Raw genomic sequence first — 24,778 nt, 5'->3', positions numbered from 1 at the left:
GATTGTGGTGAAGGTAATGCACTTGAAGGTAATGTACTTTTACATCCTTGTATCTTTGTAAAGGTAACTTGAGTTATTCTCATGCAAACTTTGTAATGATGTGACACTCTAAAAAAGTTTCCAATCATCTCTCAAATGACTCTATCTCTTAAAACCTTACAACTCTCCACTATATCAATTAAATATGTCAATTAAATATCTAACATCTCTTAAAACTTTGCAACTCTATACTATATCAATTTAATGCATCCTCTAAAAAAACCTCACACTCTCTCTTATCTAAACTTATAAAACACTCATCCCACTTTTCATTTTCTTTGTATGCTTATAGTCATATGTTTAGAAAATTGGATAGTCATGAACTAATTGTATAATTATATAATAATCATCAATTGTAAGTTAATGGCATGTTTAGTTAAGGACTGTTATAAGTATAGTCCAATTTCATTGTTGTCACGATACTATATATTTCATGTAATATATTAGTTAATACATGTAAATATTTTACTAATCGTACCTAATAAATTTTTAATTTTTTATTCATTTTTTTTAAAGATAATTTCTTACTCATTGTTGCAACAATTCATTTTAGTTAAATAATATAGTTCAAAACAAGCATCCTGCAAGTAGTAAAATAATATATGAGTTAATAAATTAATTAGTTACAATTTCTCTTAATTTGTATTGATATATTATTTTGAAAATAAATTTATCACTTCAACCTTTAAACTATAATTTGAATCCTATTCCTTAACTTCTAGATAGAAGCAAATAAAAGAAATGCTCTTATATGATTACACTATTAGGATAAAATATGACATGTCTTTAAACTTAAAAGATATCACAGGACACACCAAAAACTATATTCATTGTCCTTGAGATATTTGCATAAACTTGTGATGCAAATCAATACAAATTCTCATATTTTTAAACAACGCTAATATTTTAATATAAATTAATATTAAATGTAATCATATCACTACATTTAAAAAAATATTATAAATCACTTAATCAAAAATATAATATTATAAATCATTAAATTGTATAGTATAATATTTATTACACTTTTTATTTCCTCAGTTGTAAAAATATTGCAAGCACTATTTTAGTCAAAACCGTGCAACGCACGGGTTATATAACTAGTATGTGTAATTATAACAGAGAGTTTAGCATTATCCTGTCAAAAAACAATAAAGTTTAACGCTACATATCATAACCCATATATAAGACGTGTTGCAAAATATTAATCCTACGTCTATTAAATTTGCTAAAAATATCAAATATTAAGTCTGTTGAAATGTTATCATCATCATGTATGTATAGGAGCATTTTTTATTTCATTGTTACCACGATGTCAATGATGTGCAATTCAGAGTATCCATGTGGCTCAACAAGATGAATAATGCACGATGGAGAAGCAGGGTTGGAGAGGAGCACATAGGGGTGGGAATAAGCCAGGCCGCCCGTCAGGGGCCTATGGCTCGGCCTACTAAAAGCTCGGCTCGGCCTAGCTCGTTTAATAAATAGGTCAAGTTTAGGCTTTTTAAAAAGCCTATTAATTTAAATAGGTCGGGCTTAGGCTTATAAAAAAGCCTATGAATTTAAGGATATTATTTTTAACATTCGTCAAAGTGTTAAGTATGTTAACCATAATGATGCAAGGTTAAAGACTTTTTGCGATATTGTTGAGCAAAAACGTTTGAAAGATAGGAAGCTTGTTATTGATTGCCCAACAAGGTGGAACTCAACATTTCTTATGTTGTCAACTGCTTTAAAGTTTAAGGCTGTGTCCAATGCTTATAAGGAAAGAGATCCACGTTATGAATATGCACCTACAGTTGAAGATTGGAAGAAAGTCGACAAAGTTTGCAAACTTCTAGAGGTGTTTAATCTTGCTACACACGTGATATCTGGTAGTGATTATCCTACTTCTAATTTATATCTTGCTGAAGTTTGGAGGGTGAAACAGGTGCTTGATAATGCAATTGAAGATGAAGATCTGTTCATGAGAGAGATGGCAGCTCCAATGAAAAGAAAGTTTGACAAATATTGGGGGGAATGTAATTTGTTGATGGCTATTGCAAGTGTTTTAGATCCTAGGTGCAAATTACACATTGTGAATATATCTTTTCCCTTGATATATAAACCTGAAGCAGTTGCAAAAGAAAATATAAGCAAAGTGATAAACTCATTAGAAGAGTTATATGATGAGTATGTGTCTTTGAGCTTGCAAGAGTCATCTTCTACGGAAGGAAATAGTGGTGTCAACAATCCAACCTCTTCGACGGAGCCTCAAACTTCAATTGTCACTGGATTTGATCAAATAATGAGTATTGTGCGTGAAAAGGAAGCCATTCCTCCGATGAAATCAGAACTGCAAGTTTATTTAGAGGAAGGTCTTTACATTCCAGATAGTGATGACAAGTCTTTTAGTGCTTTGGATTGGTGGAGAAATAACAGCTTAAAATTTAAGATATTATCAAAGATGGCTGCCGATATACTAGCTGTTCCAATTTGAACCGTGGCATCTGAGTCTACATTTAGTGCAGGAGGTAGAGTTATTGATGAATTTCGTTCTAGGTTGAATGAAGAATCTATTGAGGCACTAATTTGCGGTGGGGACTGGCTTCGCAACAAGTATAATTTGAAGAAAAAACCCAAGGTTAGACTTTATACTTGTTCATATTTATTTAGATCATATTTAAAGTATGCAATTTAATAATAAATATATTTTTGAAGGTGGAGGGTGCACATGAGGAGATCACCTTGAAGATTTGATGCATTTTTGTTGGTTGCTGGAAAGAAGCACATGAGAAGATCACCTTGAAGAGTTGATGCATTTTTTTTGGTTGCTGATTTTGTTATCACATTGAATATTTTATGCATTTTTTTTGTTGAATTGCTGATTTTGTTTTTAGTTTCGTACTATTTGGAAGCTTGTTAAGTTATTATTTAAGACTCGTATGGTTATTTGATTTGTGCGAACTGTTAAAGCTTGCTACTGATATGCATAAGGTCAAGTATGATTGTTAGATTAAGTTTGAAATCCTTGTTGTTATCAGACATGATTATTCTTATGTTTCTATCCATATATAAATTTTACAATTGCATTTTATTAGTTTACTTTGTATCTAGTTAATGTTTATCTCTATTAAATCCATCTATAATGTTTATCTCTATTAAATCCATCTATAATGTTTATCTCTATATTAAGTATGTTGAAAGGAAGAAAAGAAATTGATGAACAAACTTTGTTTGAAATTTTAACACAAACTAGGCTTTTAGACAGGCTAATAGGTCAGGCCAGGTTTTTAAAAAGGTCAGGTCAGGCTTAAAATAAAGCCTTTGACAGGTAAAAGGCCAAGGCTCAGGCCTTAGTTTTTTCAACTAGGCCTAACCTATTTAAGCAAAGCCCGGCTCGGCCCGGCTCATTCCCACCCCTAAGCACATGTATATAGAAGAAAATGCATTAGAAACGGAACACCTTATATGAAATGGAAAATAGGGACAAGATCGGAAATACATTATGATTGTGTTCCATTCCATTGCTTACCCCCTAAATTGAGGAGAATGGAAAATGGGAAGAGAGGGTGGTATTGGGAATGAGTTCCATCATGTTCCATTCCATTACTTTTTTACAAAATCAAACAATGGAATCCTATTCCACTTCATTCCATCCCACACCATCAATCCAAACAAGGCCTAAAACTTTCTCTACTCTGTTACTCAAAACCTTTAATATTAATAATTCATCCACAAGACATCAACTTAACAACTTATCATAATTCTGGAAAAAATTAAACAATACATGAAATTATGATATGAAACATAATCATCATGTACTTTACGGTTGAACCTGTCTAACTCCAAATCGATACAAGTATAAATGTTTCTGGTGCGGTTTTTTTAGGAAGAAAAGAACCATCTGATCTAAAATAAAATCACACGTGGTTTCGTTCAGTTTCAAATGGCACTTAAAAAAAAAAAAACCTGCAAACAATATGAATTATCTTTGAATGAAATGGCATTGATGTCAAGTGGTATTCCAAAAAGGGTTAATTATGTTTATAGTCCCTATAAAATAGCGACCTTGTAAGTTTAGTCCCTACTTAATTTTAATAGCATTTTTAGTCCCTAATTTTGTTTTTCTGCACTGAGTATTAGTCCCTACTCAATTCAAATTTGTTTAATTTATGCTTAAACTCTTAAATTTTTGAACAATTTTTTGCAGACATGTTTAGAACATTACTAAAAGTTCGTCCGCAAAAAATTATCGCAAAATTTGATTTTTACATCCAGATTTTATTACTTTTTATCTTTAACTTTTGTCGTTTTAAAAAATTCATATTTAATTCATTTCATGTCAGAAAATTCTAAATTTTAGTAAACGAACCTTTCATAGTGTTCTAATCTTGTCTCAAAAAAATCGTTCAAAAATTTAAGAGTTTAAGGATAATTAATCAAACTTTGTTTTAGCAGGGACTAAAATTATAAGTAAATTTTTTTTTATAGGGACTAAAAATGCTATTAAAATTAAGTAGGGACTAAACTTACAAGGTCACTATTTTATAGGGACTAGAAACATAATTAACCCTTCCAAAAACTGAGGATTGGGATAATGCATGAGTGTTTTTGGAGTTTCTTAAAGTATTTTATGATGTTGATAATGGAATTATATCTCTTGTTATTTTCATTATACCGTAATCAATATATACAGTGATGTTGATTCATGGTTAACTCATCAGAATGATTTCCTAATAATAAATATATGTTAATGTGTCACTAATACATAATCTCTAATAATAACTAATAATAAATATGTTTAATACCTATAGATTTAATGGTGAATCCCAACCATGGTTAATACCTATATCTCTTGGAGCCATCTTTATTATATACATTTGCCTTAATTTTTTTTGAATAGTACATGTGGCGTCTTCACATTCTTCATCTCATTTAATGTTTTCTTATCATCCAATCAAATTGAATTATGACTCATTCATTTTTTGATTAGCCAATCAAGATGAACCATGACTAATTTAGTTTTCATCAACCAATCAAAATTGATCATGCCTTGATTTTTTCCCCTATATATAGACAATTTGTTTTTCATTATTTTCATGTGTCTCTTCCCCCATAATTTTTATTTTGTAATAACAAGTATTTTATGTGTTTTAAAAGATAGAAGTTTAACCATTTGGTTGTAGATTATAGGGTTGATTTTCTTTTTTATTTGTATCTAATTGTTAATTGTTGATGCTACTTTCTCAGGGTCCCATTGGAGAGCATGTGCCTACATTCTACGACTTCAAGACGTTCAACATCAACAATATAATTTTTAGTCAAGACAATGTTTTGTATTTGATATAGAATCAAGATGTTAGAGTTTAAATACCTTAGGTTGATTGAATATTTTTAATGAATTGATATGTCGAAAAACTAATCTCAATAAATTGATTTAGTCTTTATCTATATTTATTTTATGAACTTTTGTCTTACACAAATGATATATTACACATGAACTCTTATTTGATGAATCATAGTTGATGCTTTTAAACACATCTCCAGACATGTCCAGATATGTTAAACATCATTCTAAAGGTTGCATACAATTGGTTCACATCATCTAATTTGGACAAACATTTTCTTATAAGAAGACATCTAAACTTCATCATGTTTTACTATGACGGATTTTCACTTAACATAGTTTCTTCAATAGAATGTATCAAAAGCTTCAATCAATATATGACTTTTTTTTCTCCTTTGATTTGTCAATATAGGACATGATCCTTTAAGTGTCATTTCATCTCATTTATTTGAAAATCAATATATGACTTTTTTTTCTCCTTTGATTTGTCAATTAGATAGTTACTATTAAATAAATTTTTTCAAGGACTATTAAAAATATTGTTAATTTTGCTATCTATACGGTATTATAAATAACCTCCATTTGCAAGCAATTCCACGCACAATTTCAATAAAAAAATGTATTCTTTTCAATCTTTTGTCTCAATGTCGTGTCTTTTTTTTTTTGTTTTCTTTTTTTTCTTTCTAAGTTTCACGTATTTGGTATTATTAACAAGCCATAATGAATTATATTAACACGAAAGTTTCATATATTTCTATACTTAATAATTTTATATAGTTCACAAATATTCATTTTTTCCTTTTATTAAGGATAATAATGATAACACAATTTAAGAGTAATTAATATGTCATTTAATTTAAATTAGAATAATTTCATAAAGGTTAAGACGTCTCATTTAATTATTAAGAATGAAAATACCTCATTTGAAGGATGAGAACGAAAAAGAATACAAATTAAATAACATCGTTAATTATAACCCTTAATTAAAGGAAACAACTAAACCAAAAAAAAAGATGGAAACAAACAAATATTGAAGTATATTATATCAAATAAATGAAAGATATTTAAAATTCAAAAAGTTCAATTTTTCTATTCGTATAAAAAAACTGAATTATTTGAATCTTTTAACATTTTTATTAATGTTTTACCTTCATTTCTTTTGAGGTACTATTTAATTTACAAACAAAAAAAAATTTCATTAATTTTGAAATATTATATTTTTATAATTTATAATACTTATATTTTATGCGTCATTTTAATTGGGTTGATCCTATAAATATTAAATTGTATCGTTTAATAGGCCAGACATTTTTTTTAAAGAGGTCAACCAAAAAATTAAAATGTTCTTTAAATAATATCCTTAATTGTAGCCATTAATTAAACGAAATAAAAAATTTAAATTATATTGCAAAGAAAGAGTGATGTGCTATCGAAATTCAAATAATTGAGATTACTTAGAAAAAAAACTATTGAATATTTTAAGTTTTTTTAAATAAACAAAAAACAAAAATATTTTTTGTTTTTTGGGAATATTTCATGTATTTGAAAAAATTATCGTTAAATTTTCAAAAAAACAAATCTCTAAATTTCAAATACTTTAATTTGAATAATTTGACATATTTAATATTTTCTTTTTTTGTGATTTTTTTTAATTTTATTAAGTATAATCATGATAAAATAAATTAAGAGTGATTAATGTGGTCATTTAAATTAAAATGATTCTATTAAATGTCTCATTTATTGGATCAGATTAAAAAAATGTTATTTAAATGATATCATTATATGGTAACATCTTTTGGTTCACTGTTTTTGCTATTAGTACTAATAATAGCATTCCAAATCAAGATTGACTCAACTAATAATGAGTTGACTCATTCTTATGATTCAATCCCCGCTACTAGCGTAATAATCTCTTTGACAGGGGATCTCTTGGTAACTTTGTAAGTGTTCATTGAGTCATTAGACATGTACTGGCCTTGATGTGTTCTCCAGAGTCTAACTCACCTAAATATTTTATGATAAAAAAAAAACACAATTTTGTTTAAATTGTAAATTGTAGATTCCGATAGTAGTCGTTCAAAAGCCTCAATATTTTTATGAAAAATTAAAGTCTGTTGGGCGTATTCTAAATGAACTTTTTTTAAAAGAAATAACAATAACAAACACAATATAAAAGGAGAATTGAATGATATCCAAAATTAAATTTTAGCTATAATTCAGTGATTTTTCAAATCCAATTTTACAAATTTTCAACAATGTTTATCTTGATTTTTTTTTTAAATTATGTCATGTCTTTTAATAACAAATGCACGCAAATGTGTTTTAATACAAAAAAAAACTATTTAATACATTTACGGCTAATTTTAAAAAAAATTGTATACGAGATATCACTAATGATCATTGCACCATAATGATTCTTGGGGTATAACATTTATGGTGAGAGAGTGTTCATTTTGTCCAATGTAGGAAAGACCTTAGACCATCCACATGGAGCACCTATTTTAGGTGCTTAAGTGGATCATATATATACACATCATCAATTTTACAATTTTTAAATATTAAAACTGAATAAGCACTCAATCTCGCCAACCGAGCACCTCACAAAAAAATGACCAAATTAGTCCCACCAATAACTCTAAATCGTTAAATTTCAACAATTTTTTTATACAATTTATTTAGGTAGGGCCTCAAAAAAGTGAAGAGAGAGAGAGAGGGTGCTTCCATAGCCACCCTTCTCTACAAGCATCATATTTATTTGCTCCATAATTTGGTGCTTATTTAGTATGGTGCTAAATAGATGAAATACCCACCATTGTGGATAGTCTTAGAGATAAAAGAGCACTCAAAAATATATTTACCTATCTCCAAGGATACTAACTGAGCTCGAAACTCTGAATCTCGAAATTCAAAGTTTGTCCTTCTACTGCTAGGTTAAACCCTTAAGTTGGAAAATTGCCGTGAACTTGAAAATGAATTTTTATTTCAAATTAATCATGAAAAATGAAATATCCCTTATACTTAAACCATCTCTAATCTTGATTTTTTTTACTGAAAGAATGTGTTGGTTTAATCATTCATGCTAATTGGGATTGCTCGGTCAAACATATTGTCCGAAAGTTGTTGGTAATTTTATGGTTTTTTTTAAGGAGTTAAAAAAATGACACCACATAATGAACCAAAATCTAAGCGTGTTTGTTTCAAGGTAAGAAATTACATTCCTTGAAATGATATTCATAGGAATGATATTTCTAGGAATAGCATTCCAACTCATGTGTTTGTTAAAAATTTAGATTTCATGGAAATGTTTTAGAAATTATTTAGTTAAAAAGATAAAAATGAAAATAAATGTGAGTGGTAGTGGGAAGTTATGGCAAGCTGAGTTCTATTCTCATGAGAATGTTAGATTCTCATGCTTTAAGCATGGGAATAACAATAGAAGAAATTATGTGCAAATAACATTCCTGGGAACAAATTTTCAAAACTTGAAACAAACATGGGAATGTTGCATTTCAAATGTCACATTCCCGGGAATCATATTACAAACCTTGAAACAAACACACCGTAAGTCATCAGGTATTTTGGTCATCTCACTTATATGTTGTTTAAAATCTACTTTTGCATCCAATGTGGAACTTTAACTCACATTTGATATATCAACATCTCTCCCTTAACTGTGAGACTCTTTGCGACCCTGACATAGAGACATAACAATATAATGTTAGACGGATGCACGGCATGCTAAAAAAGGTAGGTTGATGGCGGTTTCATGCAAATGGTTTTTTCCCTTTCTTTCATGGGAAACAAATGATTAAGCAAATGAAATCCAAAAAGGAAGAAAACAGTTCATCATAATGTAACGAATTTCGCGGGAGCGTAAACTGAGTTGCATAATCACATTAGACTAAGAGAAACTACTCAAGCGAGATTAACATCACATCTTCATTCAAATCCTAAAGGCATTGGATTTATGGATCATCTCACTTATATGTTTGTCACTATATTCTCTTGCATCCAATCTGAAAGTTTAACTCATATAAGACATATTAACATCTTTCCCTCTAAGTGTGAGACTCTTCCCTTATGTGATTTGGTAACAAAGCGAAATAAAATTAGATGAAGACATATCATGGTAAAGAAGGTGGGTTGGTGGTGATTTAATGGAGTTTATGTTCCTTTCTTTCATGAGAAGTTATGAAATAAATTAGAAAAGGAGAGAAGATAAAAAAATAATTTGAACATGAGAGAAATGATAAGGAAAGTAAGGAGTGTGTGCTTTTCTATGAGTGTGTAAGGAAAAGAGTGAATTGCCTATAATTTTACTGGTTTGATTAAGGAGTTGGAGATTTTTGAGTAGATATTTAACCAAAAAATTATACTAACTAAAAAAACGCAACATTATTTTAAAATTTCTAATAAGCATTTATTTTGTCAATTAACAACACACGTATGCTTATTTCCTTTGTCAAATTTCACCAAAGAATAAAAGTGAAGGAATTTGAAGTAGTTGAGGTTGAATAAAAAAATATAGCATGAAAGAGAATAACATCTAATAACTAAATTTTAAGATAATAAAAAATAAACATTTGACAACCGAAAACTAACAAAATAAATTATCATAATGTTGGGATTTCCAAGTGATTTTTTACTGGGTTGGATGATCGTATTAGGTCAATAGCAACCATACAAATGAGACTGACACCACAACTTTACATGAAACCTTAAGACATTAGGTATTTTGGTCATCTGACTTATACGTTGCTGAAAATCTACTCTTCCATCCAATGTATAACGTTAACTCACATTTGACACATTAACATATCCTAATCAATTGTGCATCTATCTACGTCCATAATTATGTTATGTAGTCAAACAAGGTCAAAATTAGACACAACATGTTCAAACAAGTTGAATGATGGTGATTTCATGAAGGAAGGTTTATATTCCTTTCATCTACTAGAATAGAGAAAGGAAACTAGAAAGAAAAATAAAACAAATATCCAGAGAAAAAAAATAACATGAGAGAAAAATTAAGGTGAAAAATATGTATTGTGTGTTTTATCCGTGAGAGTACATAAAATAGATTGAATTATCGGTAATTATGTGGTTTTGTTGAAGGAGTTGAAAATTTTTGGGTAATTATTACCAAAAAATTAGACTTAATTAAAAAAACGTTGTGTCATTTTAAAATTTCTAATAAATATGTATTTTGTAAACTCATCATAACACATGTGCATTTTCCATTGTCACACCCCATCATAGACCATATGTGAAGGAGTTTGAAAAAATAGAGGTTGAATAGAAGAATAGAATGAAAGCGATTGACATCCACAAATGAAGTTTTACCCAAAAAAACGGTTACTTAAGTAAATGTTTCCTATAAATATAAAGATTTTTTTTTAGTTTCTTGAAAAAAAATTGCATTATTTTAATCGTTGTAACATTTTTATTTGGCATTTTTAGGGACCAAAAACACGGACTGAAAATTTTACAGGGACTAAGAATGCTGATAAAAAAACTTGACAAAGACTAAAACTGCTGATGAATTTTTTTACAATAACAAAAAAGTGCGATTTATTTTTGCATGGACTAAAAATGAAATTCTGGATATTTATAGGGACCATTTACTTAATTAACTCTAAAAAAGAATAACAAATGAAATCAAAACACCAATAAATTAGTTCGTCATAATGTTGGGACTACGGAGGAAACCTACATTGAGTCGGAACATCATATTATGGTAAGAGCACTGACACAAGTGAGATTGACACCACATCTTCACCTGAAATGTCTAATAAGCATGTATTTTGCCAACTTAGCATAACACATCTACATTTTTCCATTTTCAGATCACACCGAAGACCAAAAGTGAAGTAATTTAAAATAATAAAGGTTGACTAAAAAAATTGCGTACAACCAAATGACATTCAAAAACTAAAATTTTAACATGATAAAAAATTAAACAAATGACATCTAAAACTAACAAAACAGTTCATCGTAATGTTGTGACTTCTAGGGGGAGCCTAAACTGAGGTGGATAATCACATCTGGGTAAAAGCACCCATAAAAGTGAAACTAACACCACATCCTCATCCAAAATTTTAAGGCATTAATTATTTGTGTCATCCCACTTATATTTTTTTTTACCACCTACTCTTGCATCCAATATGAAACTTTAACTCACATACGACAAATTAACTTCTCTCTCCTAAATGTGAGACTTTCTACATTTGTAATCTGGTGACATAACCAAATAAAGTAATATTGAGACACAACATGGTAGAAAAGGTTGGTTGATGGGGGTTTCAAGAAGAGATGGTTATATTCATTTATTTCATGAGTATAGAGAAAATGAATGAGAAAAAGAAATAAATAAAAAAGGAATTTTAACATGAGGGAAATGATAAGGAAAAAAATGAGTGTGTGCTTTTACCATGAGAGTATATGGAATAATGTGAGTTGTTGGTAATTTTGCGGGATTGTTGAAGAATTAGGAGTTTTGGAGTAATTATTTTACGACAAATTAGACTCAATTAAAGAATCGCAACATCAATTTAATTTTTTAATAAGTAATGTTTTGTCAACTCAGTGGAACACATGCATTTTTCCATTGTTAGATTCTACAAAAGACCAAAAGTGAAGGAATTTGAAATAAGGGAGGTTGAATAAAAAAAATAGCATGGAAGCGAATGTTCCATAATGTTCAGAGTTCAGTAACAAAAAAAAAGGTCCAGAGTTCTGATGGTGACTACAATGAGTTGGATCATCACATTAGGTTAAGGTTGACCATACAATTGACAGCACACCATCATCCAAAATCTTAGTGTATGAGGTATATCGAGCATCTCACTTATATGTTTCTTAACATTTACTTTTGCATCTAATGTGGGACTTTAAGTCAAAATGGACACATTAACATATCTTCTTTAAGTGTAAGACTCTTTGTGTTTGTGATATGGTGACATATTAAAGTAAGATCACACGTAGGCACAATATTGTAGAAAAGGTGGGTTGATCATGGTTTCATGGATGAAGATTTATTATGTTCTCATGTTTCATTAAGTGAGAGAAAGAAAAGTATATTTTTTTTTTTTGAACATGAGACAAATGATACGAGAAAAAAGTAGCGTGTTTTGTCCATGGTAATATTAGAAATAGAGCTAATGGTAATTTTTTGGGTTATTTGAAGGAGTTAGAGAATTTATGAGTAATTATTTCATCAAAATTATAGTCAATAAAAAAAATGTTCACATTAATTTAAAATATCTAATAAACATGTACTACAACTAAACATAACACATATGTATTTTTCATTGTCAGATCGCGCTAAAAACCAGAAGTGAAAGTACTTGAAATGTAGAGGTAGGATAAAAAAAATTGCATGAAAGGGAACAGCATCCAAAAACTTATATTTAATATAAAAAATTAATCAATTAAAAACTAAAAAAAGTTCATTATAATGTTCAAAGTTCTGAGGGAGCCTATAATGGGTTTGAGCAACATATTTGACTATGAAAAAAATCCTACAAGTTAGATTGACACCATATCTTTACCTTAAAAGCTTAAGACATTAGATGTATTAGTCTTCCCACTTATATGTTGTTCAATATATACTATTTCATTCAATATATAATTTTAACTCACACATGGTACATTAACATCTCTTCCTTAAATGTAAGACTCTCTGTATATCTGATCTGGTGTGATAGTCAAATGAGGTCGGAGGCACAGCATGGTAAAAATCTGGGTTGGTGGCGGTTACATATATGAATGTTTTTGTTTGTTTTTTTCATGAGAAGATATAAAGTAAATTAGAAAAAGAAATAATATGAAAAAGGAATTTGACCACGAAAGAAAAGATAAGTGAAAAACTAAGGAGTGCGTGTTTTATCTGTGATGGTATAGAAAATAGAGTGAGTTGCATGTAATTATATAGATTTGTAAAAGGTGTTAGAGATTACTGAGTAATTATGTTACCAAAGTATTAGTCTCATTAAAAAACATCAATTTAAAATGTCTAATAAACATGTATTTTGTAAACTCAGTATAACACATCTATATTTTTCCATTGTCATATCCCACCAAAAACCTAAAGTGAAGGAATTAGAAATAACAGAGGTTGAATAAAAAAAACTGGCATGAAAGTGAATGACGAACTAAAATTCAAACCAAAAGAATTCAATGACACTCAGAAACTAACAAAATAAATCATCATAATATTAGGACTTATGCGGGAGTCTACGATTGATTGTATCATCACATTGGGCTAAGACTAACTACACAACTGAAATTGACATCACATCTTCTCCTAAAGTCTTAAAACATTAGATATATGGGTTACCTCACTTATATGTTTCTTAACATAAACTATTTCATACAAAGTGAAATTTTTACTAACACTTGACACAATATTTGTGTTCCACCACCAAGAACTTCTCCCCCGCAATGTTAAACATAAATAACATACCATCTTTGGACTTTCTGGAGGAGCCAGCACCGGTCGATCGACACATTTGAGATGGAACAACCACATAAGTGAGAATGATACTGCATCTTCATCCAAAAATTTCATGGTTAAGTATTAGTTTTTTTTTCCTCTTATTAGTTAATAAACTTCCGTTGTTTTATTCCATGTTTGAATTTAACTGACACTAGATACATCATGATATTGTCACCCGCAACTATGACGAAATTCTAGCCCGTGCTTGGCACGGGTGTCCATACTAGTATAATACAAAAGCATACCTCTATAAGCGATAGTACACGTGGCATCTTCTTGCTCTTCATCTTATTTAATGTTTTTCTATCAACCAATCAAAATGGATATTGAATCATTTACATTTTGTTAGCCAATCAAAATGGATCAATGACTCATTTATTTTTGATGAGCCAATCAAAATTGATAATGACATGATTTTTTTCCTATATATAGAGACAATTTGTTTTTCATTATTTTCATCTACATCTTCCTCCCATAAAAAATCATTGTTTTCAACTCCATTCTCTTTTCTTTTATTTGTTTATTTCTTAATGACATGTTACTTTTTATTGTGATTTCTTATGTAGCTATTTTCTATTCATATTTTCTTTTAAATTTTTCTTTTGGTGCTTTTTTCTATATTCTTTGTTTTTGACCGAATCTCTATTCATGTTTCTATTTTCTTTTGTAGATACCAAAAAAAAATTGTTTTTATTGCTCCTTTGATTTATTTAAAACAGACAACAACAAAACTAATATTTTTATAATTAAAACAAATAGATATTTGAGTGGACAAAGTTAATTAATTAATGGGTGTATAAATAAAAAACAAAAACAAGACCTTGCGTTAGTGTATAATGTATTTGATTTTTTTAGTTTTATTTCCTTCATCCTTATGAAATATTTAAATGAATTCATACTATTATTAAAAATAATATTCTAATTAATGATTATTAAATTATCAAATTTTTTTAGCAAAAAATATTAATGTTTTATTCAACGCCATATCTTTGTATTCATTTTTTTTAAAGGAGCATTCATTCTATTATTAAAACTTATAATCACAAATGGTTTAAAAACGACTCCATATATAATTCTTTCCACAATATTCGTTCCATCCTTGACTTCTACGGAAAAACAATTTAAAACACTTCTCCAAACTTGAAAAATTAAAATTGATTGATTTTGAAATCGTAATCATAGTAATTTTAAAAAATAAATATGAAAATCATTTATTTTGGCTCAAGTTGTTTATGAACTCCATCAAATGATTTTTTTGGGAAAACTCAAATTTTAGTTACTTCGCGGTTGAACTCTTCTCTTAGGAACCATAAGGCTAACAAAAAAAAATATAAAGACACCTAAATACCCATTATTATTATTTTAGGGAATAAATGCTCATTATCATTTTCCCTAAAAATAATCATACAATATACAACAATATAATTTCCACTAAACGGTCTTTATTACTTTTCTAAAAATAATGAAATTGAATATGTCATCATATTTTTACACCTATTCGTTTTTAAAAGATGATATTCCATAGGTTTGTACTACATACAAATTTGCTTCTATTTAATGGTGTTTTTTTTTGTTCATGATACTAACAAAGTTTGATCTGGTTATACGATAAAGGATCAAGTTGCACTAACTTACACAAGTTAAGAGATCAATTTGACTTATATTAAAATTAAGGGACCAAACTGAGATTTTAAAATAAGTTTATGGGTTAAATTGACCAATTTTAAAGTTATGGGACTAATTTGAACTTTTAAGTTAGTTACAGGGCCAAAGTGACATTTAAGCCAAAGAAAAAAAAAATTAACAATATGGAAAAATCATATAATTATAGAAATAGTAATAACAACAATATTTAAAAGGACAATTGAATGATATTATTAGTATTAATATTTGCTATCATGTTTTTTTTTAAATATGGTAACATGTCTTTAATTTTTATTTTTTTATAAGTTAATACTAAATTACTAATAGTAGCATTACAAAGGAAGGTAGACTCAATTGGTAAAGAATTGACTTAACTGCAAGGTAATTGATTTAACTTATGGTGTGCTTGCGCGAGGACTTCTTTAGTGAATGATTTACAAGTACCTCTCTAAATGCTCTTCGAGCCATGAGATTTGTTTTGACCCTGATGAGCTTCCGAAGCCTAACTCATCTAAACATTTTATCATTTTTTTTAAATTGTAAATTTAAAAAAAATTAAAAATGAAAAATCTCAACTTTTTGATTCAAAATGAAAGCCTAAATTTTAGCATATTCTAAAAGAAAAAAGATCAATCGAAAACATTTTTTAGGAAAGATTATTCAATAAAATGGAAAAATCATATAATTATAGAAATAATAATAATAATAAAGTTTTGAAGAAGAATCGAATGTTACCCAAAATTAAATTTGAGCAATAACAGGTGATTTTTTAAATTCCAATTTTACTAATTTTCTACAAAGTTTGTATTTCAAATTTTTTTTAAAGTATATATGTCGTGTCCTTTTAATAGCATAATGCATGTAAAAGTCTTTTAATAACACTTTTTTTAATGCCTTTATGTCTAATTTTATAAATAAAAATGTACATGGGATAACTCTTTAATGATCATTGCACTAACGATTTTTGAGGTATAATATTTAACAAAGTTAATAAAATAAGAAACCAAAATCATATTGACTTTATTTTTAATAAAAAAATATGTCGACGAATGTTGATTTTGTGAAAGCTATGAAATATGATTTCATCTATCTCCAATAATACTAGCCTAAATCTAAAGTTTGTCTTTTTACTACAAGATTAAACCCTGAGAGTTGGAAAATCACAATTAACTAGACTAAATTCTGAGAGTTTATCATAATGTCGGGATTTCCAGTGGAGCCTACATTGGGTTGGGTTATCATGTTAGGTCAATAGCAATCACGCAAGTTAATTTGACACTACATCTTCACACAAAACCTTAAATCCCTAGACATATGGGTAATCTCAATTATATGTTGATCAAATTCTACTCTTTCTTCCGATATGTAGAACGTTAACTCACACTTCATACATTAACGTAGTGTGTGAATTTATGCATTCATAATTATGTGACGTAGTTATAAAAAGTAAAATAGAGATACAAACATGTTCAAAAATGTGGGTTAGTGGTGATTTCATGGATGTAGGTTTACGCTCCTTTCTTTCATGAGAAGGGATAAATGAAATTAGAAGCAAAGTGAATACGAAAAGGACATTGAATATGAGAGAAATGATAAGAGAAAAAGATATGTAATGTGTTTTCTGTCATGAGTTGGAACCTCTAAATGCATAGTTTTTCTTTTTACCACTAGATTAAACCCTTAGAGTCGGAAAATCACAATGAAGTAGAAAATGCATCTTTAATTCAAATTAATCATGATAAATAGCATATTCATTATACATGAGCCATATCTCATCTTGGTTTTTTACTGAAAAAAGTTTATTGGTTTAATTGTTCTTGGTTATTGGAATTACACTATGAAACACATTTTTCAAAAGTTGTTGGTAATTTTATGAGTTTCTTGAAAGGGTTGAGAATTTCTCGATAATTAATTTACCAAAACATTATACTCAATTAAAAACACACCACATCATTTAAAAATGTATAATAAACATGTATGTTGTCAACTTAACATAACATAAAAGTGCTTTTCTAAGGTTAAATCCTACCAAAGACCAAAATAAAAGAATTTGAAATAATACAAGTTGAATGAAATAAATGGTATGAAAGAGAACAACATGGAAAAACTTAAATTTAATATTTTCTAAAAGAAGAATTAGACTAAAGCAAAAAAAGTGTTATATCATTTTAAATTTTTTAATAAGCATGTATTTTATCAACTTAGCATAATACATCTGCATTTGTCTAATGTAAAATCCCATCAAATGCCAAAAGTAAATGAATTTGAAAAAAATATTAAGTTTGAATAAAAAAATATAGCATTAAAGCGAATGACATCTAATAACTAAAATTTAAGATAAAAAAAAATCAAAACAAATGACATTCAAAAACTAACAAATCAGTTTATCATAATGTTAGGCCTTCCAATAGAGCCTACATTAGGTTGGATAATCATGTTATGTTAATAGCAACCAAACAAGTTAGATTGACACTACGTCTTCACAAAAAAAACTTAAGGCACTAGGTAAATGGGTCATCTCATTTCTATCTTGATTAAAATCTACTCTTTCATCCAATATGTAGAATGTTAACTCACACTTGAAAATGTTGCCATATTTTAACCAACTGTGTGATTACATGTGTTCTTAATTATGTGACACAGTCATGGAAAGTAAAATAGAGACACAACATGTTCAAAAATTTGGGTTGATGATGATTTCGTGGATGTATGTTTATGTTCCTTTCTTTCACGAGAAGAGATAAAGAAAATTTGAAGAAACACAATGAATACAAAAAAGGACATTGGATATGAGAGAAATAATAAGATAAAAAAATATGCAGTGTGTTTTGTCCATAAGAGAGTAGTGAATAATACGAGTTGTCGTTAATTTTATAGATTTGTTGAAGGAATTGCTGAATCTTGAGTAATTATTTTACCAACAAATTACACTTAATTAAAAAAACTCAATATAATTTTAAAATGTTTAATAAGCATGTATTTTCTAAACTCAACATAACACATCTGCATTTTTCGATTGTTACATCCCACCAAATATCAAAATTAAAGGAATATAAAATAATAGAGGTTGAATAAAAATATAGTATGAAAATGAATTTTAACATAAGAGAAATGATAAGGGAAAAAATTAAGGAGTGTGTGCTTTGTCTGTGAAAGTATACGGATTATATTGAGTTGTTGGGGGACTACCGGGGATCCAAAAACTAACAAAAAAATTCATCATAATTTTGGAACTACCAGGGAATCCTACACTGGGTATGATTACCACAGTATACTAGAAACCACACGAGTGAGATTGATACCACATCCTTACAAAATATCTTATAGCATCAAGTATATGAGTCTTTTTACTGATACCTTCTTCGAAATCTACTATTCCATCCAATATAGAACTTTAAGGAATTAGCTAGGTATATGGGTATATCATTTAAATGTTTTTTAAAATTTACTCTTGCGTTCATGCAAAACTTTAACTCACAATTGACACATTAACATCTCTTCTTCAAGTATGAGACTCTTTGCATCTGTGATCTACCACCTTGAATCACTCCCGCTTTCCCCACAAAGTTGAATCAAATAGAGAGGAACCACACAAATAAGAATGATACCGCATTTTCACCCAATAATTTAAGGCACTAAGTGTATGAATTTTTTCAATTATATGTTGTTCAACCTTCAATCCTCTACTCAATGTTAGACTATATCTTACATTTGATACATCGCAACATTATCTCCCTCAAATATGAAAAAAATTCTAGCCCGTGCTTGGCACGGGTATCCATACTAGTTGGAGATATAAATTCAGTGTTGGCACTAAACTTTTTTTTTTTTTTTGGTCAATGGCACTAATTTTTTTTCTTTTTTGGTCCATGGCACTAAATTAACTTTTTTCTTTTTGGTCAATGGCAATAAACCTTTTCTTTTTTTTAAGGAATGGCAATAAACTTTTTTATTTAGTATATAAGAGACATTTTATTTAGTATAAAAAGAGACAATATGTAACTTCGTTCACTCATCACTCATTCTAAATATTCTCTAATTTTCAGAGGGAATTTTGAAAATGATCAATATATTTTTATTTGTCTTTTGTTTGTTAAATAGTCATGTTCTTGAAGGTGTTCGTGGTACAATTCAAGAGGATTTCGCACAGTTGGAGAAAGCCACCAACACTAATGTATTTCATATCCTTATATGCAGTGATGTCCTTTTTTTCCCCTGAATTTTGTATTGTTTATTGGTTTATTACATTGATATTGATTTTGAATTAGTTAAACTAATTTTTCTTTTTAAATATACAGTATGCAGGATTAATTCTCAACCAATCTGAAAATTTTACAACTGATTTCCATTCAGTTAGTAGCTTTATTAGTATTTTTAATCCAAAAGTTGATACGACCCAAACGAGTGCTGCAGCTATGATGATTGCTAATAGATCTCCGAATAATTTGAATACAATTATCGTTGGATGGCATGTGAGTTTATATAGTTTATATTTATGAAATATTATCTTAATTTTTTTTGGTTAAAACTTCATATGCATAGATTGTTCATTATCTCATAACAAAAACAGTGCCTAATTTAACTCACATTTTTGTTAGGTGGATCCTCAAATGTACAAGGATAATAAAACTCATCTTTTTACATATTGGTCGGTAAGTATTTTTTTTAAATGTGTTTTCGTTTATTTTGCTCGCACACTATAGGTTATTATATACTAGTGTGTATACCCGTGCAAGGCACGGGGAAAATTGTTTTTTAATTAAATTTAAAATTAAAAATGAAACGTTCTATATTTATATCTTAATTTATGTTAAATTTGACATAAGGATTTGAAAGAATGGTATAAGCAGGAAGAAAAAAACAACACATATAAATAAGAGAAATTTTAAACTTGAAGATATGGAAACATATTGCCTATTGTCAGTTCAAAGCAAATGGTTTCACATGGATTTGAACCTAAATTCCTAAATGAAAATTCATATATTCTTAGCTAGTCTCTATCTCTTTAATGTTGCACCTCTTTATAGTTCGACTGTGATTATTAATGAAAAACTATAAGCTATTTACCCTAAAAAAAACTTTAAAATCGTTGTACGTTAAGAACAAACACAACTAACAGATAGCACAATCAACTTTCAATTGGTCTCTTGTTTGTCCATTTCAAAATTAGCTACAAAATAGAAAGTTCAATTGTACTTTTTATACAAACAAATAAAGCGGCAACAAAATCCTATAAACTTTATTGTTGAAAAATGCAGAAAATATATATACTTCAGAGGCATGCATCGTCCCGTATCTCAAGTCAGCCTTAAATACAACATCGCAATGCTTCTGAGCTAAACCAAAATAACATTAAAAATGAACACAATAGGCTTTATTCAGTGAACCCATCACGAGGGAAAAAGACATCAATCATTTTCAATCTTTATAACTTTCTTGACGGGGTAAATCCTTCATGAACGCCAACTTCTCCGTGGAGCTACTGCTATAGTTCCTTTACCAAAATATCCCAAAATAAAACTAAACATTCCTGAAAAGAAATACATCTTTATTTAGCAAGAGAACAATTTTCTAATACAAAACTCAAAAATAAATTAGAAAATAAAAATGTGAGTTTTTCTTCTGGTAATCATTGTTAAGAGGCAAATTACTTATGCTATAAAAAGAGAATCATTTAAAACAAAAAAAATTATAGAATTAAAGCAGCATAAGCATTAGAACAGTAAGAATTAAAAAATAATGATGCATTATATTATGAAATACACTAACATGTACATTATACTTTAAATCATACTAACAAATGCATTAGAACTCTATTATACTATGAAATAAAAAAAATGGTAAAAGATTAATTTGTACCTAGAGGCCATCATCAAAGAACATGCTCAGCTGCATATATACCTCATAAAAGTTGTGACATTCCCATAAATTAAAGAAGGACCTCAATGAAATCTAACTTTGCAACTTTAGATAAAAAAAAATTCTCCATATAGTAAGATATTCCTCGCATACAAACCAGTCCTCCCTTATTTCCGGTGTGTACTGCCTCAAGCATAACAATTGTTTCATCATTAGAGATGTTATGAATGGTAGTCTAGCTTAGCCAATCTTCTAGCTTATTTAAAAATAAGTTATCAGTTGGCGATACTCTGAGGCTTTGGTGGATCCAAACCTTTAACTTTTCTTCATAGATGTCGAGAAACATGTCAAATGGCATAAGTAACAATTTTAGATTGATAGACTAAACCTCTTTAGCAGCTTTGGGTAAGTGGTTTGGAAAGAGGTATGAGTATTCTAGCTTCAGAAAGTGGGCTGCGTCAAGAAATTGATTATATAGATAGTTGGGTAAAGTTCACATTGAGCATGATGTTAAATAGAAAAAAGATAGGAACTTGATTGAGTTCGGGGCGGAAGCAACCCAAAATGAAAGAACGAAAAAGAAAAGAAAAAAAAGACTTACATAGAGGTTTCAAAATAGAAATACTATGAATTTGAAAAGCAAGAATTGAGTTTGGAATTGGAGTTGATTTAAGAAAAAAATTTGGGTTTCAAATTTGCATCGGTACCGAACAAAAAACAAAGAGGTGCCTTAATATTGGCGTGTTATGTTTTGTTTCAACTTTTTCATTAGGCTTAAATATGTTTTTCGTCCCTGCAAATAGGGGTCGCTTAAAATTTCGTCCCTGCAATCGCTAATCCTTTTTTTTTGCCCCTGCAAAGTTTAATCAGTTAAAAATTCGTCCCTTGACCAAGTTAATGACTGCCACGTCATCAAATTAACAAAATGGCATGGGAATTGACGAAAATACCCCTGGCTTATTTTTTTTTGTTTTTTTTCCTTCAAAAAAAAATTCAGTTTTTTCCCGATTTTTTTTTACGATTTTTTCCCGAAAATTTTTCAGTTTTAATTTTAACAGTTTTTTTCCGAATTTTTTTTTGACTTTTAAATATTTTTTCAGATTTTTTTAATTTAAAAAAGAATTTTAAAAATTTTGAAAAAAAAAAAATTTTTGAAGGAAAAAAAAATACCACAGGGGTATTTTCGTCAATTCCCATGTCATTATGGTAATTTTGATGACGTGGCAGTCATTAACTTGGTCAAAGGACGAATTTTTAACTGATTAGACTTTGCAGGGGCAAAAAAAAAGGATTAGCGATTGCAGGGACGAAATTTTAAGCGACCCCTATTTGCAGGGACGAAAAACATATTTAAGCCTTTTCATTATTAAGTCATGCTTTCAACACACGGGTTTCAAAATATGGCTTTCCAATACCAATTTTTCATTTTTTCAAAAACACAATTAATTTAAAATTAAAAAATAAACTAAATAAAAGCCAATTATGGAAACCTTGCCAGGAATAGAAAATTTAAAAGAAGAAAGCTCTCTTGTTTGCTGACAAATGGCAAACTTACCAAAGAACTAACCTTGCTTTATTATTATCTATAGATTGATTGCATACGCCAACTTTCCTGTGAAGCCAATGGTTGCAAGTTCACTCTTCAACTTTAAGGTACACAGTTCGAGACTGGCACCAAGAGATATATTGATTGCATACATGTGCTCTAGTTATAAGACTTTTTGAGAATTTTTTTTGTCTCTTTTTATAAGACGGGTTCAAGTCCTGTAAACAGCCTCTTGTGTAAAAAACAGGGTAAGGCTGTGTACAATACACCAAATGGTGGGACCCCTTCCCGGACCCTGCGTATGCGAGAGCTTTAGTGTACCGGAATGCCCTTTTTTTTAAGGGTCTTGCTAACAAGTGCCCTAAGGGCGTTGTTTAAGGAACCCATAAAAAGAAATTATGTCTTGAAAATACAAGTCAAACACATGTTAAAGTCATAACCGTACAATTTCCAATGCAAAAGTTGCTATTTTTAGATGCTTAAACAATGCCCTTAGGGCACTTGTTAGCATTTTTCTTTTTTAATTATGTTTTTACCGACATACCCCTATTTTATATTACACCTTTTTTTTAACAATAAATTTTATGTTGAAAAAATAAACTAACTCTCTCTTGAAGGATAAAATTGTAAAAACAATATTAATGACAAACAAATTTAATACTCATACTAAATTTCTTATATGAATATTAATGTCACATTATTAATAATAACTTTCCTTACTCCAATTTTTTTATTTTTTTTTAAAAATGATATCAAAGAAGTTCGTGGATATCAAGAAAAATATTTTTTTTTTTTTACAAATGTAACAAATGTATATCATGTTCTTGAAATTATATGCTAATGATCTTTACTTTTTATGACTTATTTAGAATAATCAAAGTCTTAATTCTTTAAAATTTTATGTGATTTAAAAATTGACAGAGTGATAATTCTAAGAGAGGATGCTATAATTTACAATGTCCTGGTTTTGTTCAAATTGACCATTCGATCACCTTCGGTCAAATACTTAATAACACATCAACCATTGATGGACCGACATACGAGCTTCCATTGTCTATTTTACAGGTAATTCCCAATAAAAAAGTTATGATTATAGTATATTTTATATTTGTAAGGCTATTTAACTTCTTAACCATCAATACTTCAATGATATATGAAGGATCGTACTACCTCCGGTCTTATTTATAAAAAAAATTTGGGTCAACAAAAGCTGATGTATCTGGTTAAAAAATTAGACCACATACATTGACTTTTGTTGACTAAAATGTCTCTTATAAATAGGACCAGAGGGAGTATCTAAGAATTCTATGCTCAAAAAAGTTTATTGACGTTCTCAGAATCCTAAAACAAAAGATTGGTTGATTGTTATTGGAAAAGTAATAGGATACTATCCTGCATCTTTATTCTCCAACATGACATCGGGTAATCAAGTGGGATGGATCGGTAAAACAACAAACGATTTGAATACCCCTAGCCCTCCTATGGGATCTGGAGCACTGCCTAATGGTGTGTTGGGCCATGCAGGTTATTTTAAGTATCCTACAATTAATTTAAAAGGACTTCAAACAGGCATGGGTAAAATCCAAAGTTCAAATTCTGGATGCTATAATGCTTCATACTATAATGATAGTCAAGGTTTACTATATATCCAATTTGGAGGACCAGGGGGCAAGTGTAATGGGATTTAAGTTATATTATGATTGATTTTTTCCATGTTAAAATTAATAAAACAGTAACATTATTCTCCCAACTTCTTCAAACAGGAGCAATGGCTGGAGATATGCCTTGATCCTTTAATTTAAGTTTCCGTTGTTTAAGTAGTTATTTCTTTTGTTCTTTATGATATAACTTACATTGCTCAATC

General features: G+C 29.0%; 1 protein-coding gene, 1 long non-coding RNA gene and 1 pseudogene across 2 annotated transcripts; 2 read left to right on the top strand and 1 right to left on the bottom strand.

Annotated features, from left to right (window-relative positions):
• The first annotated feature begins 1,409 nt into the window (after nt 1–1,409).
• Nucleotides 1,410–2,778, top strand: LOC146915983 (zinc finger BED domain-containing protein RICESLEEPER 2-like; annotated as a pseudogene).
• A 16,674-nt stretch (nt 2,779–19,452) lies between these two features.
• Nucleotides 19,453–24,770, top strand: LOC146915981 (protein neprosin-like). Its single transcript, XM_085718210.1, has 5 exons — nt 19,453–19,683; nt 19,808–19,981; nt 20,108–20,161; nt 23,836–23,979; nt 24,252–24,770. The coding sequence occupies exons 1-5, from the start codon at nt 19,570–19,572 to the stop codon at nt 24,600–24,602; spliced, it is 837 nt and encodes a 278-aa protein (XP_085574336.1). The 5' UTR covers nt 19,453–19,569; the 3' UTR covers nt 24,603–24,770.
• On the bottom strand, nt 20,641–21,478 carry LOC146915982 (uncharacterized). Its single transcript, XR_015013636.1, has 2 exons — nt 21,369–21,478; nt 20,641–21,039 (listed from the first exon to the last, which is right to left on the bottom strand). It is a non-coding gene; the product is annotated as an uncharacterized LOC146915982 (long non-coding RNA).
• Nucleotides 24,771–24,778: the final 8 nt, after the last annotated feature.

This window comes from Medicago sativa, chromosome 6 (genome assembly GCF_051527215.1).
Source record: "Medicago sativa cultivar Bolivia chromosome 6, Bolivia_mono, whole genome shotgun sequence".
Taxonomy (NCBI): domain Eukaryota; kingdom Viridiplantae; phylum Streptophyta; class Magnoliopsida; order Fabales; family Fabaceae; genus Medicago; species Medicago sativa.
Note: the sequence above shows the minus strand (reverse complement) of the source record. Positions and strands in the feature narration are given on the sequence as shown.